This window comes from Beta vulgaris, chromosome 5 (genome assembly GCF_026745355.1).
Source record: "Beta vulgaris subsp. vulgaris cultivar EL10 chromosome 5, EL10.2, whole genome shotgun sequence".
Taxonomy (NCBI): domain Eukaryota; kingdom Viridiplantae; phylum Streptophyta; class Magnoliopsida; order Caryophyllales; family Amaranthaceae; genus Beta; species Beta vulgaris.
Genome location: NC_079206.1, coordinates 4,785,213 through 4,802,992, shown reverse-complemented (window position 1 = coordinate 4,802,992; position 17,780 = coordinate 4,785,213). Strand labels below are relative to the sequence as shown.

Below are 17,780 nucleotides of genomic sequence, written 5' to 3'. Positions count from 1 at the left end.
GAGTGATTTTCTCAATTTTATTGAGAACATCTCTTTGGGCATGCAATTTTCTGGTAGTTTTAGTCCTTCAGGAACTTTCATATAAATATCTGTGTCAAGTGAGCCATACAAATATGCGGTCACTACATCCATCAATCTCATTTGCAATCCTTTCGAAACTGATAAACTTACCAGAAATCTTAGTGTAGTTGCATCGACTACTGGAGAATATGTCTCATCATAATCAATCCCTGGCATTTGCGAAAGCCTTGGGCTACTAATCTTGCCTTATATCTAGTAACCTCATTTTTCTCATTTCGTTTTCTCACGAATACCCATTTGTACCCAACTGGTTTTACACCTTTTGGTATTTGGGTTATTTGACCGAATACTTCACGTTTTTCAAGTGATCTCAATTCTGCTTGAATTGCCTCTTTCCATTTTGGCCAATCTTTTCTACGGCGACATTCATCAACTGTATTTGGCTCTACATCATTTTCATCGTATGTCATTTCAACCGCTATCGAGTAAGCAAAAATTTCATTCAAGACAACATCTTTTCGATTCCATTGTCTCTTTGTAGAAACATAATTAATTGAAGTTTCATTGTTGTCTACGCTTTCATGTTCCTTTTCTTCTGGAACACGTTTCTCTTCATTTTTGTTTTCATCATGCTCTGTTGGGAGATTTATATTAATTTCGTTCGTTGTCTCCCCTTGCCTTTTCATTTTTCTCGGTTTTAAATCTTTAGAACCGGGTGGTCTGCCACGTTTTCGACGTGCTATTGACTCATTTTCAATTGCCTTATTGTCATTAGGAATTTCAATCCGTTCCGGAGCATTCGCAGCAGGTACATGTGACTTTGTCACTTTCTTAGAATCTGTGAATGCATCTGGCAATTGGTTTGCAATACTTTGCAGATGAACAATTTTCTTGACTTCTTGTTCACATGAATTTGTTCTCGGGTCCAGAAACGACATTTGCGATGCGTTCCATGTAATTTCCGATTTTATATTTTGTGGGTCCACTTTCTCTCCCCCTAAGGATGGGAATACCGACTCATTAAAATGACAGTCGGCAAATCGAGCCGTAAATAGATCACCAGTTGTTGGCTCTAAATATTTGATAATTGATGGAGATTCAAATCCAACATATATTCCCATCCTTCTTTGTGGACCCATTTTAGTACGTTGGGGCGGAGCAATAGGTACATGTACAGCGCACCCAAAAATTCTCAAATGTGAGATATTCGGTTCTCGACCAGATACTAATTGTAATGGTGAGAATTTGTGATAGGCTGTCGGCCTTAATCTTATCAATGTTGCCGCATGTAATATAGCATGACCCCAAGTAGTAGATGGCAATTTTGACCTCATTATTAATGGTCTTGCAATTAATTGTAGTCTTTTGATTAATGATTCAGCAAGACCATTTTGTGTATGTACATGAGGTACAGGGTGCTCAACAATAATCCCAATAGACATGCAATAGTCATTAAATGTTTGGGATGTAAATTCCCCAGCATTGTCTAATCTTATTTTCTTTATTGTATGATCTGGGAATTGAGTTCTTAATCGAATTATTTGAGCCAAAAGTTTTGCAAATGCAACATTTCTGCTTGACAGAAGGCTCACATGTGACCATCGAGTAGAGGCATCAATTAATACCATGAAATAACGAAATGGTCCACATGCAGGATGAATAGGCCCACAAATATCTCCTTGAATTCTTTCTAAAAACATTGGAGATTCAGTGGCAATCTTATTTATAGATGGCTGATTATCAATTTGCCAAGTGAGCATGCAGAGCATGTTAATTCATTTGACCGAGGAATTTTGACATTCTTTATAGAGTGTCCATTTGAGTTTTCAATGATTCTATGCATCATTCCTGTGCCAGGATGGCCTAATCGGTCATGCCATAGAGTAAATGATTTTCTATTATCTAACTTCTGGTTAGATATCATATTAATTTCAATCGGACGTATATCTATGCGATATAGTCCCGAGGAAATTGCTGGCAATTTTTCATAGATGTATTTCTTGCCGTTTTTCTCTGCCGTTAGGCATATGAATTCCTCTTTGTTCACCGTCATTGTTTCCAAATGGTAACCATTCTGACGTACATCTTTGAAACTTATGAGGTTCCTTCGAGATTTACTCGAATATAATGCGTCATTAATTATCAATTTTGTCCCATTTGGAAATATAATGCAAGCTTTTCCAGAGCCTTCAATTAGCTTGGCTGTCCCAGAAATTGTACTAACATTTGCTTGGAATATTGTAAGTTTTGAAAAATACTCTTTATTTTTCAATATGGTGTGTGTTGTCCCACTGTCCAGGAGACATTGTTCTTTAATTCCAACTTCTGATGAATTCATATCTTCATAAATAATAAATACGATGATTAGTATAAGAAAAATACGTATTTTTATTAATAATAAAGGAACAAATACATGAAAGTGGATATTGAAGCAGTTGAAATAAACTAAGCACATTAATCGATTGTGATCTAAACAAACTTATTTTCAACTTCAGCATCATCCATAAAAAAATCTGAAACATCAAGGCTGGGCATGGATGTAGTGGCTTCATTAACAAAGTTTGCTTCAGCATTTTTTCCTTTGTTTTTTATTGAAGCTTGATATAGATCTACCAAATGTTTGGCAGTACGACATGTGCGGCCCCAGTGCCCGGTCATGCCACATCTATGGCAAGTATCATTTCCTTTATAGGACGTCTGCCTTGATTTCCAGATGATTGTCCCCAATTTTTATCAGAATGTTTAAAATTATTATTTCTTGGGGAAAATCGGCCTCTTCCACGTCCACGCCCTCGGCCACGGTAATTACCACGTCCTCTCCCACGACCGTTGTAATTACCGCGTCCACCACTATGTATAGCATTTGCTTCTGGTGGATTAGAGCTTTCTATGCATTTATCTCATGAGTGGCTGAAGACCCCGTAGGTCTAAGATTATGATTTTTCAGCAAAAGATCATTATTTTGTTCAGCCACAAGTAGTACTGAGATTAGCTCAGAGTACTTTTTGAAAGCTCTGAACCTGTATTGTTCTGCCAATATGATATTAGAGGCGTGGAAAGTGGAGAGCGTTTTGTTTATCATTTGCTCTTCTGTGATGGGATGATCACAATATCTTAACAATGATACAATTCTAAACAATGTTGAATTGTAATCACTGACCGTTTTAAAATCCTGGAACCTCAGATTGGTCCAGTCATAATGTGCCTTTGGGAGAAGCACATTTTTGTGATGCCCATATCTTTCATTTAGGCTATCCCATAGTTCTTTTGGATCATCCACAAGTAGATATTCACTTTTTAAACTTTCATGTAAATGATGTCTTAGGAGGACTAAGGCTTTTGCCTTTTCTTGTACAGTCGCAATTTTAACTGATGCGGCTGTTGTAGTTGCATCCCCTTGTTGGGTTGTCACATCTTTAATTGTATGTTCCAGTCCTTGGGCCTTTAAATTCATTTGGGCGTCCACCGTCCATTCTAAAAACTTTTGCCCAGATAGATCTAGTATGTTAAATTGTCTTTTCACTAGATCTCCCATTCTTTTGACTACAAATAGGTAAATATTTGAAATTAGTAATGATGATAAATCACATATATATATTATCTCCCCCTGATTTATATCATTATTATTATAGATAAATAATACAAACAAAAAAAACTAAAAATAGCGTACAACAATAATGAAGCTAAGCAAAAAAAAGCAAGAAAATACCAAAAATAGAAACAAAATACAACAAGTGAATAAACAAAAAAAACTTCCTAAAATGCACTTAAAGACAAAAAAAATTGATATTCATGTGCATTTTTCGCCATTCTTCCGGGGGAAATTTTTTTTTTGTCTCCTATTTATGTATTAGGAGATATATCATTAATGCCATGAGGAGGAAAAAGAAACCGGCTATAAGAAATAAGTAGAGTTTTATTTTCCTAAAATCCTCTTCAAAAGAGGAAGATGAGGGTGGAGGACGGTTGTCGTCGGCGTTAAACATGGTGGCCGGAAGGTTGAGGAAGAAGGAAAAAAATTGTGGGTTTAGAGAAAGAAAAATCGGAAGAAGATAAGGGATATGTGGTGAAAATGGGGATGGTAATCCGCTTTTATAGAGGGTTATCCCTAACTGTGCAGTTCATATACAGTTAAAAAATATACAACGCAATAAAATTCTAATATTGACAAATATATATTAGAGCATGCTAGTAAATTGGTAATATAATATATGTAACTATAAATGCAAAAAAGTAGAAGATTAGAGACAATAATATATAATAATGTTCTGAATGCTTGTTCCCTGCATACATACGACATTATTGCACATATAAGACATAATAATGCTATCATTTCACTAGGCCGTCCATATAGGGGCAATAAAAAAATTAACCTGTCCATATAGGCGGTTTAAGAGCAGATAAAATAAAATAACGTAAATAAAATGTCCTTGCCCTCCATGAAGGTGGCGTTAAAATTATTTGTTTTCTGCGTTAGTAGTATGGTGACGTTCTACTAGTTTCTTCCTGTTCATCTCTATCTCTTTTATTACTGGGCGGAGGTTGATTTTCAGCTGGTTGTATAGGAGGGTTATTATTGGTGTTGGGAACAGGGGTTTGTGGGTTTTCTCTGGTATGAGTATTTGTACCGTTGTTACGGTTACTGGGTCGGGGCTGTATTACAGTTCCCCTCGCTGGGTTGGTAGTGAATGGCACATTGTTTCGCTCTATCCAAAAATAAATACCCGAGACAGAGACATTGTGTAAAACAATGTTAATCCCGTTACTTTGTTGGTCCATGTTCGGGTAGTAAAAGGGTTGGGCTTGGAGAAAAAAAATTTAAACTTAAAAAAAATGGATGTAAAAATTTAAGGTACCTTAAAAAAAATTTCCGGTAGAACACTCGTGCTGATAACGTGTTGTGAGAAATAGAGAGAGAAGTTATGCAAATATATCAGAGAGTATTGTATTGCATTGATGTGAAGAACTGATTTCTTACATCGGTATTTATAGGCAGAAGTATACTGTTTTTAACATTACATTTTCAACGATTTCTGCGCAGACGAAACTTTCCTAACATGCAGTAATGACATTCACTATGCTTGAACAGTGAAATTTTCTAATTCACTGTTTCTCAACAAAACCTAAAAACTAATTTATTATTTCAAATAATGGTTCTGACAACCAACCTAAAATCTCTGTGACATCAACTCTAAAAACCCAACAAAAAGGAAAAAAAAAAACCTATTTGACCCCGAATCATACCAAAATTTTGAGCGTTCCCGGGAAAGTCGGAAACTATATATAAATCGACTCTTCAATCTCCCTCACTTCTCTCTCCTCTCACTCTCTCTCCTCTCACTCTCACTCTCTCCCTCTGCTCCAATGGCTGAGAAAGGTTAAAGGGCTAAAGGCTGCCATTTTCGTCGCTCTATTTGCTCAATAGTGGGGTGAGAATTCTGCTTCACTTTGCCCTTTTCCTTTTTTTTTTCCTCTTTTGTTTTTTTGGGTAACTCTGATTATTTTTGCTCTAAAAATCTGCTAATTTTGCTGACTTTTCTTTGACATATATTTCGTTGTCATAGTTCTTATTTCTGCACTGAAAAACCCAAATCCACAATATCTTTTTTACTTCGTTTTAGGGCATTGCTGATGAATTTTGGGTTTTCTTGTTATGTTTTTCGAAATTTTGGTTCTGTTTTTGTGTCATCGTAAAGCATGGTTTTTGGACTTAGGGTTGTCTCTAATTATGCTGCTGTTAATGGTTTTTCTTTTTCGTTTCTTTTTTTCTGGCAAATATTCAACATTATGTTCATTATGTTCATCGAGTTAAAGAGACAAATGAGTGGTAATGTGTAATATAGTGTAAATTTGTAAAAAAGTGCTCATGTCAATGAGCATTGAATGAAATTTTATCACAAAACATTATATTTCGCTTTATAAACTCTATGGGGATGCTTCAATTAAAGGTGACGAGTTTTCCAATAATGTCAATCCTCAATTGACTATACCAGCATCTCAGACATCGGTTGATCTGTTCCTCCTTCGATGAAGCCGGACAATACCCTGAAAGCTCATTCTCTGCAGCAACAATCAACTAGGCAGCAACAATCAACTAGTCAAGTCCCTATGCAGTTGCATCAGCAAATATCACCTAGGCAAGTCCAGCAGATATCACCTAGTAGTGAGGTCCCTATGCAGTTGCAAGATTATAATGCTGTGGTAGATTCTAGGATGTTTCAGCAACCTTTAATACAAAATCAGCCGCATAATCAAACACCCCTGCATCTGGTGCAGCGGTTGCGTCAGCAGCAAATGCCCAGAGATGTCCAGAACCAGGTGGTTGATATAAGTAATCAAAGGAAGAAAGCAAGCATCTGTGTATTCCGGCTGATGCAATATATGAAACATCAAAGGCGTAGACCACCTGTAAGTTGTCTACCATTGAGCATAATATTTTTTTTCCATGTTATTTGAAGTACTAAAAACTCGCATTTCTGTATCAAATTTTACCCTGACTTACACAATTTTATTTCAATTTTAACGTATCAGAAATTTAGTTCCCTGCTTTTGCATTTGATTCAGGACAATAACATTAACTATTGGAGGAAATTTGTTCGGTTGTATTACTCTCCTTTTGCTAAGAAAAGGTGGTGCCTGTCCATGTCCATGACTCCTAATGAGGGTTATCAAGACGTTGGGATTAATTCTTGGAAGTGTGAACTCTGCGGATCAAATTCAGGGAAAGGATTTGGTAAGCATTTTGTAGTTTGTAACTTTCGATTGTCAACCAATTTTAGAGACCGGTACACTTTCATACTCTGTATAATCAGTAGCAGAAAATTCATAAATTTTACTAGTATGCTAAAAGTGTATTTGTATTCAGTGATCCTTAGATACATGGTGATTTCATGCATCTCTTTTACTATTTATCATTTTTAACTTTGGCAGAGATCTATTGTGAAGCTCTCCCAAGAATGTACCAGATTTACTTCAATAGTGCCGTCATCAATGAACTTTTATATTTAGAAGCACCTTATGAAGTAGAGCTGCCATCAGGATTTATGATGTTAACTTTTGAAAAAGCAGTAGTAGATAGCGTCTACAAGCATTTTCGCGTTGTCCATGAAGGAAAACTTTGCATTTTGTTTACTCCAGAGTTAAAGGTAAATCAATTTTTAGTTATCCTGCTGATAGCTTCATCTTTGTATTAGCCAAAGGGATTTTCTATCCAGCGAACTACATGCACTTTTTTTTTCATGATAGATAATATCTTGGGAGTTCTGTATACGATCTCATGAGGATCTTGTGTCACGAAGATTCGTTGCAGATCAGGTATGAACACTTTTATGCTTCATGCAGAACACATTAACTCCAAAAAAAATATTCCTCATCAGGTTTTTACATCTGTATAATGGGGCATTCATCAGCAATTTTGGCAATGGAATCTCTTGTATGTTCTTTAATTTCAGATTTTGTGTCTTGAATTAGAATCGTATTAGTTAACTAGTTACCTTGCTTGGAGATTGATTAGAGTTTACACATTAACCCTGCCCTTTCCTATCTATGTTCATGTGACATGTAATGACTTCTATTACGGATTCTAATATGACAGTACCTACCTACTTATATGCTACACGGCACAAATTCACCACAAACTTCTTGTTTTACTGAAACATTGCATATAAAGAAGCAACTTGGTTTGTTGTTTCTCATTGAAAAATTATTGGCTCTCGTTCACAAATTCCATTGATAGTACGTATAAATTTGAGAAAATTTTGCAGGTTAATGAATCGGTGAAGAGTGCTGCAAAATGCCTGAGCAAAACCAAACTGAAAGAAAGTGAGGGATTTCCAGAACAGGATCTGCTATCAGATTGCCATAGGTAAAAATATACTAGACACCTGCCTGGTTTTTCGGCTTGTTTCTTTGTCTCTTGGGTCCTGGAACCGGATGGTTCCTTTGCTTATATGGGGTAAATATTGCTGCTATTAGTTTGCTTATTTTTTTTTTTTTTTTTTTTTTGGGAAAGTAGAACATTAGATAATAATATAACCTGTCAAGTACATAGTTTAGCCATGATCATCATCATTGACTTCCATATTACAATTACGAATGTCTTCTTCTAAAAAATTAATACAAAACGGGGGAGGGGTACTTAGTTCTTGCAAAACATTGTGGCCTGTGAACCTCCCTTGCGCATATTTTGCTAGTGCATCCGCGGCCTTGTTAGCACTAATACTATTGTTGTTGATTACAACTACTCGTGCAGTTATCCATAATGTAAATAATGATGACTTGATGAGCGTGATCATTATTGATTTCCTAATATGTACTACAGATGTACTATTAACACACTTTGAGTTTGAGAGCTACTTTTGAGTTATAAAGAGGTCACAGAGTAGGCTCATGGTTGTGAGTTGTGTCTTTTAAAGTTGCAACTTCTGAATTTCAAGTCCCATTACTTCTGAAAGACTTTCATCGTTCAAGTGACTTAGTAATCAGTAATGCCCTCATTGATGATGGTCTTTAATTCTTTATTCTTTACAGGATAGTAGCCGAGGGGAAAAACCTAACAGAAAACTTGAAATCACCTCTGATTGATGGCTTCGGCTTTCCCAAACAATTTGTCCGATGCGTGCAGGTATGCTTCTTAGCTTTCACAGATTACGTCTATTCCATTTTCCTAATACTACTATACTAATTATTATCTTTTGTATGAAATTCTTATTCAACAATACTCATGATATATATGCTTTAATTTGCAGATGGTTGAGGTCCTGAATAGCATGAAAAATCTGATGATTGACAACCAGACCAACAATTCAAGTCCAATTGGTACCTTGCATGTTTTGAGATGTTATTCTAATCTATTGATGATCTTTTTTTATGAAACAAATTCTTCCACTAACATAAGAAGTTTGTTTTAACCATGAAGAGACCCTGAAAAGATATCATCAACAAGATGCCAATGAAAAAGTTAAGAGACAAAAGTGCGGAGCACAGATACAGCAAATACCAAATGCTGATAGAAGTAACTTTCAGGTGGATAGATGTATGGCTCAAACACCAAATGCTAGAGAACAACAGGTGATGTTTAACCCCTTGAATTATCACCAAAACTCGATAATGGAGGAGCAAAGGATAACCTTAGACTCAAATCAAATCTCTCATGACAAACCATTTTCCTCAATGCCATATCAGCACTTAAACTCATCAGAAAATAGCTTTTTAGGTCCATCCCCTGCGCTGAAAGACCTCAATCTTAAGCGTCAGATAAATGATATTCTGATGTCAATGCATGCTAAAAGAATCCAAGGAAATTGCAGCGATGATGGGGGAGTTGTGCTTGACCCTATTGAAGATGAAGAGCTTAATACTATTTTCGGGGAAGAAGCAAGCACATTGAATAGATTGGACAAGCACATTGAACAGATTGGGGGTATATATATGTCAGACAAGGGTAAAAGGTGTAACCACTCATCTAGCAGCAACTCAACTCCTAGGATAATCTTCACTGATAACTGTATGTTGAAGAAAGATACGAATTCCGATGACGGCACCACCTCAGCTCCTAGTCACCAACAGGTTGAGGAACAGTAATCATCATTTGATGACATAGCTTGTAGTCAATATGGAATGATACAATTGTGCAAGGACTAAGAAGTAATGTTCTTGTTTTTTTAGGAACTTCTCAGCCAACATTGTCAGACATTCAGAGTTCTTGGATCCTTGTTCTGTTGGTAGTTCAATATGCATGCTTTTTTTACATGGACAAGTATGTTTTTTTTTTTTGAAGTATTTGCTATTAGTTTACTGGTTTCAAACCATTTCTCTTTTGTTTTGAGAAGTGATATCAGCAACAAAATAAGAATTTCAACTGCCAAACATAAGGGTGCGTTCTGTTCACATAAATAACCCTTAACTTATTGGACCTGAACCAAACTTATTAGACGTGAACTGAACGTACTTATTATACCTAATTGGAACTGATTCAACTTATTGGACCTGATTTAAACTTATTGACCTGATTGAAACTTATTAAACCTTATTGACCTGATTAAAACTTATTAGACCTTATTGGATCTGATTGAAACTTCTTAGACCTTATTGGACCTGATTGAAACTTCTTAGACCTTATTGGAACTTATTTGACCTTATTAGAAAAAAAAATTGATGAGTTGTAACATAAATATTACCTCTAATGTAAATATTATCCCTCAAAATTTATTATGAAATAATAATTATTTAAATTTTCCCTTTTAAAAAATTATTATTATTAATTATCTCTTACGATAAACAATTTAACAAAAAAAAAATTACTATTTATATACTTGCCTATACACAACTTTCACCACTAATATATCTAATAGTCTTGTTAATAGTAATATGAATAATAGACAATAATACAAGTATAATACTATACATTATGGTACTTTAATTAAAAAAATTAATAACAAAATAATCAGTTAATAGTAATATGAATAATAAAATAATAGACAATGATACAAGTATAATACGATATAATCATTGTGGTATATTAATTAAAATTCTAATAATAACATAACCAGCTAATAGTGATATAAATAATAAAATAAAGGACAATAATACAAATATTTATTGATCATTGACTATTTTGACCTTATTGAAACTTATTGAACCTGATTAGACCTGATTGGAACTTATTGTACCTGATTGGAATTTATTTGAACTTATTGAAACTTATTGGACCTTATTAGACCTGATTGGAACTTATTCCCCTGATTGGACCTGATTGAAACTTATCTGAACTGATATGAACTTATCTGAACTGAACTGGATTTATTGGACCTGAAACTTAATGTATTAAGGTGAATAGAACGCACCCTTAGACATGGCAAGAGAAACCAATTTCCAACTAATTTGAACTGTATTCGACATTATATCACCCACTATTGATCCAAACTGAAACTTATTGGACCTGATTAGACCTGATCGGAACTTATTGTACCTGATTGGAACTTATTTGAACTTATTAAAACTTATTGGACCTTATTAGACCTGATTGGAACTTATTGCCCTGATTGGACCTAATTGAAACTTATCTGAACTGATATGAACTTATCTGAACTGAACTGGATTTATTGGACCTGAAACTTAATGTATTAAGGTGAATAGAACGCACCCTTAGACATGGCAAGAGAAACCAATTTCCAACTAATTTGAACTGTATTCGACATTATATCACCCACTATTGATCCAAACTGAAATTGCCTTGACCCGACCCGAAAAGTTGCAGACACAAATTCAATTAATTGTTTGTAATAAGCTCATCTAATTTAGAGAAGAGCTTATATGAGTTAAGACTAGTTGTCCTACATTGTATAATCTATTAACCACTTTTTGGGCTAGGGCTTATTCCCCGAGTAATTATGGTTTTCATTTATTAATATTTCACTATGCATTATAACATCAAATATAACTTGATTTGTTCGTTAAGATTGTAGTATATAGATTTTAAAGTCAAAAAATCAAAATTTATACGATGCATTTTCTTTTTCTTTTTTTGTTGTATGTGGATTAAATGTTATAAAGCAACCTAAGAAAAAATGTCACATGACACCGTTCTTTATTTAAAAACGCCTATTAATATGTTTGTGTATACCATATAATTATATACTATTGCAGAGAATCTGGATTGATCTTCCATAATTTCATTCATTAAATTGCAACAGCAACCGTTTGGGATCAATAGGTCATTTATTGGTCGCATTTCAAAGTAAAAAAGTCATACAATGGTGGCGAAAAGAGGCAAAAGAGGTAACACTAAAACGAATCTTATTGCTTAAGATTAATAGGGAAGAAGAAAATTAAAAACAAAGCAGGTTTGATTTATAAGTATAAAAAGTTTAACAGTAAATTAACCTTTGTTTTATGACTTGCATATATGACTTATAATGATTTTAAGTATCATAAATACCTAAATAAAAAAACCATTATAAATCATATTTTACATTTAGTTGATGAATTTGGAATCTCTGTTAGACACGATATCACTTCAATTCTTCAAATTCCAGGCAAACTACATTACTACATATACCAATGATTTTTGTTCATGTTCTAATAGGCAAGTCAGCAACAAAGTCCATTGAAATGGCTTCACTTCGAATATACAAAATCTAAAGGTTGGACTTGTGGCATCCACCCTCATGACTCGTGAGTTGTGACTTGTGAGTTGTCATAAAATACGTACGTGTGAAGCTTATTATTAGTTTGTATATCAAATTCTTTCAAGAAATGGGTATTATAGGATTTATTTACTTGGCTAAGTACGTTCATGTCTGACCTTATGACATATACAGATGTACACAGAGGGGTAGATGAGGGTGTGCAAGGAACCCAACAGCACAGGGCCCCCAAAATTATAAAGGTCCCAAAATATATTATTTTGAAAATTTTACTTTATATTTGAAGAAATCACCCTTGTTTTCCAGCCCTAATAAATTTGTCAATGATTTATCTTTAGATTTTCAACTTTCCATCTTTAGAAATCTAACCTTTCATCTTTATTTTCTATAGATTTAGGGGATCAATTTTCATGTTAGAACCGGGGCCCCAAAATCTTCAAGACGGCCCTAGATGTACATCAAGTGTAATCAGGTAAGGTATGCTTATATAGATATGTGTGAAATAACGAAGAATTACATGTGAGACCATCTCATAGTAACATCAATGTTTGTTACTGTAACTCATATTATAAGAAATTTGTATCTTATAGATTTATCAATTAACTATGATGCTGAAATATGTAAGCTAATTTAATAATTTGAAAATAATATTTGAAAACTCGAATCGAGTTTGTCTTAAATTATTTCTTTCCTCATCTACATCTCACGTAATGAAATTCATATTAGTGTTACCTTTTTTGCCTCCTTTTCCGCAACAGTTTCTTTATAATTTGACCAAATTGGTTATTGATCGGTTAAAACTGCCGACATAAATTATGGGCGTGTAATTTATGGAATAAGATCAATTGCGATTCTCTGCAAAAGTGCATAAAATTTGTAACGGTTTTTCTGGTACATATATAGTTTTGTAAATCAAATTCTTTCAAGAAATGAGGTATTATAGGATGCATTTACTTGGCTAAGTACAACCTTAAGACATATACATCAAGCGTAATCATGTAAAGTATGCTTATATATATATACATGTGAAACGAAGAATTATATGTGAGGCGGTCTCCATAATTACATCAATGTTGTTAGTGTAAGTCATATTATAATAGATGTGCATCCTATATGTTTATCAACTAACTATGATGCTAAAATATGTGAGCTAGTTTAAAATTTTGAAATTAATATTTGAAAACTCGAATATGGTTTGTCTTAAATTATTTTTTTTATTCTACATTTCAAGTAATGAAATCCATATTAGTGTTACCTCTTTTGCCTCTTTTTTCGCCCTAATATGTATTTTTTTCTGTATAATTCGACCAATTGGCTATTGATCGGTTATAACTGCCGACATAATTTATGGCGTGTAATTTAAAGAATAAGATCAATTGTGATTCTCTACAAAAGTGCATAAAATCTATAACCGTTTTTCTATTTTGTAGATCAAATTTTTCAAGAAAAAATGGGGTATTATAGGATTCATTTACTGGCTAAGTACACTCGTATATGACCTTAAGACATATAAATCACGTGTAATCATATAAGGTATACTTATATATACATGTGAAACGAAGAATTATCTGCGAGACGGTCTCAATAGTCACATCGATGTTGTTACTGTAAAAGTCATATCTTAAGAAATGTGCATCCTATAGATTTACCAACTAATTATATGCTTGTTTCTATAGGAACTTCTCAGCAAACATTATCAGACATTCAAACCCCTTGGAGCTGTGTTCTGTTGGTAGTTCAATATGCGTGGTTTTTTTAATTACCTGGACAAGTATGCATTTTTTTAGGGTATTTGCTATTACTTTACATTTAGACATGGCAAGAGAACAATATCCAATTAATTAAAACTGTATCCGAAATTATATCACCCACTATTGATAAAAACTGAAATTGTGACAAATTTAGGGTAAATGGTTAATTGTGTGCCTTCATGTTATTCATCAATAGGTAGAGTATTTATACAAAACCTAAGGTAACATAAGATAAGAACAATCTTCCTAAAAGATATAGGACCATAATCATAGATTATTCACTAAATAATATCTTAACATAAGTATTATTCTCTTAATAATATCAATATGGAAAATATATCATACATATATTTTCCGATACTAATTATATCTCATATCTCTAACACCCTCCCGCAATCGTAACGGCATTAACACGAACGTTGCGATTGGAAATTCTTATCTTTGTTGAAGTCGAGATGCACAAATCTGGTGATGTCGCCTTCAAAAAAAATTCTCTTTTTTTTTAAATGATGATAACGTTCATCTTTTTCGAACCCATAAATCATCAATCATCAATCAAACAGGAATGTCATTCTTTTCGAACCTGCAATATAACATTACAACGAGAACGTCTCTTTTTCTCGAACTCGTCGTATTTTGATTCTTCGTGAGCAAAAACCGTGCTCCAATCAAATATTGGTTTTTCAGAGCAAACCACACTCAAATCAATTAAAAACCTTGTCTCAGGGCACAAAGAGAACCAATATGCCTTGTCTCACAGTCATTGTTGTTGAAATCCCAATCCGGATCTTACGATCCTACGATTTTACGATCTTGGAGGACCTCACCGATCCCGATCCTACGTAGGATCTTAATTTTGTAGGATCTTTCGATCCTACCCAGCCATTAAAAAACACATGGTAGGATCTTAACACGATTTTACGATCCTACGACTCTACGATCCGATTCTACCATATAAAAATCATAAAGTAATTTCACATATTATATTTCTACTATTAAATTTTGGTCGCATGTTACTTCAATCTTATATAATTGAAAAACTATCACCATTTGCTAATTAAAAAAGTCATTATTAACATGTGTAAATTTTTAACATGATGTTCTCACCATATTCTAGTATAATTATCTCTATTTCACCGAATTATAAGATCTTACGATCCTACGATCCGATCCCACCGATTCGATTATACCAACCCCTACGATCCAAAGTAGGATCCCGATCCTGATAACATTGCTCGCAGTACAAGGAGAACCAATATGCCTTGTCTCACACGGTACAAGGAGAACCAATAAACCCTATATCACGACATAGGGAAAGCCGAAACATGTCTCACAATCTGTTTGAAACAGATATGAAATTGAGACGAACAAAGTAACAGATTTGATTTCAAATTTTGTGATGGAATGAACATCATCACATAAACAAACTTTTCAAATTTTTGTGATGGAATGAACATCATCACATAAATAAACTTTTTAAATTTTGTGCTGGCATCATCACATAATCAAACTTTCAAAGGATTTTCTTTTGGTGAAAGGAAAAAAAAAAACAAAGTGGCCAAGAGATTCAAACAGAAGAAAGCAGCGGAATATCTGGTCGGTGGGGGTAATAAACCAGACATCCACCCCACCGACAGGAGAGAATTTTTTTTTGGAGAAACCCAATATCATGACAAATTTAGGGTAAATGGTTAATTGTGTGCCTTCATGTTATTCATCAATAGGTAGAGTATTTATACAAAACCTAAGGTAACATAAGATAAGAAACAATCTTCCTAAAAGATATAGGACCATAATCATAGATTATTCACTAAATAATATCTTAACATAAGTATATATTCTCTTAATAATATCAATATGGAAAATATATCATACATATATTTTTCGATATCTCATATCTCTAACAAATTGCCTTGGGATCCAAAAAAGTTGTGGACACAAATTGGATTAGTTGATTGTAATAAGCTCATATAATTAAAAGAAGAGCTTCATATGTGAGTTAAGATTAGTTATCCCATGTTGTAATAATCTATTAATTTTTATCTGTTGTGGTAAAGATATATACCATAAAAACATTGCCTCAAATTATATACTATTACATAGAATCTAGATTGATCTTCCATAAAGTACATTCATTCAATTGCAATTGCAGCCTTTTCGAATCAATAGTCATTTATTGGTCGCGTTTCAAAGAAAAAAAAGTCATATATTGTTAGCAAAACGATGTAAAAGAGGTAGTAGTAAAATGAATCTTATTGCATAAGATTATTATTAGGGAAGAAGGAATTAGAAACAAAGTAGATCTGATTTATCAGTCCGTTTTCTGTAACGCAAGCCACACCATTAGGAAACTGTACGGCTGCGCGCATCACTAGCTATCCCCATCTCCTTCGTTCCTCTTTCCTCCCTCCTCCTTCCTCAAATCTTCGACTTCTTCTTCATTATCATCATCAGCGTCAACAGCCACGTCATCCATGGCGGTGACGCACTCGGAATCACAGTCGCTCTCCACTAATTCTGGAAATTCGCCGGCAATTGGTGTCGGAAACTTGCCGAAGGATGAGTTTTTAGCGGAAGTTAATGCAATGAGATCTAGCGAGTTATCTCTCTCCATTTTCCATTTTCTCTCTCCTCAGCTTCTTCCGCCATTAAAGTTGTGATGGCCTTGGCCCCAGCATACCCTACTTAACATCACACTATCGTCGTCATGTGAAGTTAGTTGGTGTCGATTGGTGAGTAGGTGGAGGAGGCGAGGAGAGAGAGAGGATGAGGAAGGGGGAGGAGGTGGAGGAGGCGGAGCGAGACAGAGAGGAGTGGGGTGGGGTGGGGGTACAATGAGGGGGAGTAGAAGAGGTGAACAACGATGATCGAGGATGATGGAGGTGGAATCGACGGTGGAGCTGAGGGGAGAGAAAAGGATGATAATGAAGGTGGTGGTGGTTATGGCGTAGTTTCAGTAAAAGTAACCCCTTATAATTACAAAAGTAATCCCTTATAATTAAAAGTAAGCCCCAATTTCAGTAAAAGTAACCCCTTATAATTACAAAAGTGACACCTACTTTTAGTAGAAGTAACTCCTTAACATTACAAAAAGTAACCCCTAGTTATAGTAAAAGTAATCCTCTTAACCCCTAATTATTGTAAAAGTAACCCCTATTTATAGTAAAAGTAACCCCCTTACAGTTACAAAAAGTAACCTATACTTTCAGTAAAAGTAACCCATTAGCATTATAAAAAGTAATCCCTAGTGTCAGTAAAATAACCCCTTAGCATTCGATAAAGTAATCTCTAATTCACTTAAAGTAACACCTTAGCATTGAAAAGCAACGCGTTTTACTTTTTATGAATAAATGAGATTACTTTAAATATATAATGGGGATACTTTTTATGAACTAATTAATGGGTTACCTGTACCTTTCTTATGATTACTTTCTATAAACATTTCAAGCTATTATATAATAATTAGAGTTACTTTTGTGAACATATGAGGTTACTCGAACAAATAAATAAGGTTACTCAAACATTTAATTAGGGTTACTTTTACTAACTAATTAGGTCTCTTTTATAATATAATGGGTAATTTGAAAAATACATGAGGGTTACTTGTAGAATAAATGGGTTACTCGCACGATAAAATTAGGTTACAAATAATAATCTTTACTTACTATGAAGTAATGGGTTCCTCATATCATAAAATAAGGTTACAAATAATAAGGTTTACACGTACATTCAGACAGGGTTATCTAAAAACGGATTCACGCTTGGGCTTTTTTTAAAGGGGACGCAAGCATCATTATAAGGCATAGCTTGAGCTTTTTATTAGCTGGCCACGTCCTTATTTATCTAATGGTAAAATTCTAGA

The 17,780-nt window shown here is 34.2% G+C and overlaps 1 protein-coding gene across 3 annotated transcripts; it reads left to right on the top strand.

Moving 5' to 3' along the window:
* Positions 1-5,206: 5,206 nt before the first annotated feature.
* LOC104892342 (probable transcriptional regulator SLK2) lies at positions 5,207-10,208 on the top strand. 3 transcript variants are annotated; one of them, XM_057394903.1, is made up of 9 exons: positions 5,207-5,450; positions 6,023-6,429; positions 6,586-6,754; positions 6,952-7,166; positions 7,267-7,335; positions 7,785-7,885; positions 8,551-8,644; positions 8,769-8,838; positions 8,939-10,208. In XM_057394903.1, exons 2-9 carry the CDS (start codon positions 6,049-6,051, stop codon positions 9,601-9,603), a joined length of 1,764 nt encoding a protein of 587 aa, XP_057250886.1. In that variant the 5' UTR covers positions 5,207-5,450; positions 6,023-6,048; the 3' UTR covers positions 9,604-10,208. The 3 variants fall into 3 exon arrangements, with proteins under 3 accessions (XP_057250886.1, XP_057250885.1, XP_010676547.1); XM_057394902.1 differs by having other exon boundaries at positions 6,015-6,429; positions 8,939-10,207; XM_010678245.4 differs by having other exon boundaries at positions 5,970-6,429; positions 8,939-10,207.
* Positions 10,209-17,780: the final 7,572 nt, after the last annotated feature.

Excerpts from the sequence above, each read along its gene's own strand:
- LOC104892342 (XM_057394903.1), top strand. The coding sequence starts at position 6,049 with ATGAAGCCGGACAATACCCTGAAAGCTCATTCTCTGCAGCAACAATCA. Across the intron at positions 7,336-7,784 it reads GAAGATTCGTTGCAGATCAG|GTTAATGAATCGGTGAAGAG; the intron begins GTATGAACACTT and ends AAAATTTTGCAG. Across the intron at positions 7,886-8,550 it reads CTGCTATCAGATTGCCATAG|GATAGTAGCCGAGGGGAAAA; the intron begins GTAAAAATATAC and ends TATTCTTTACAG.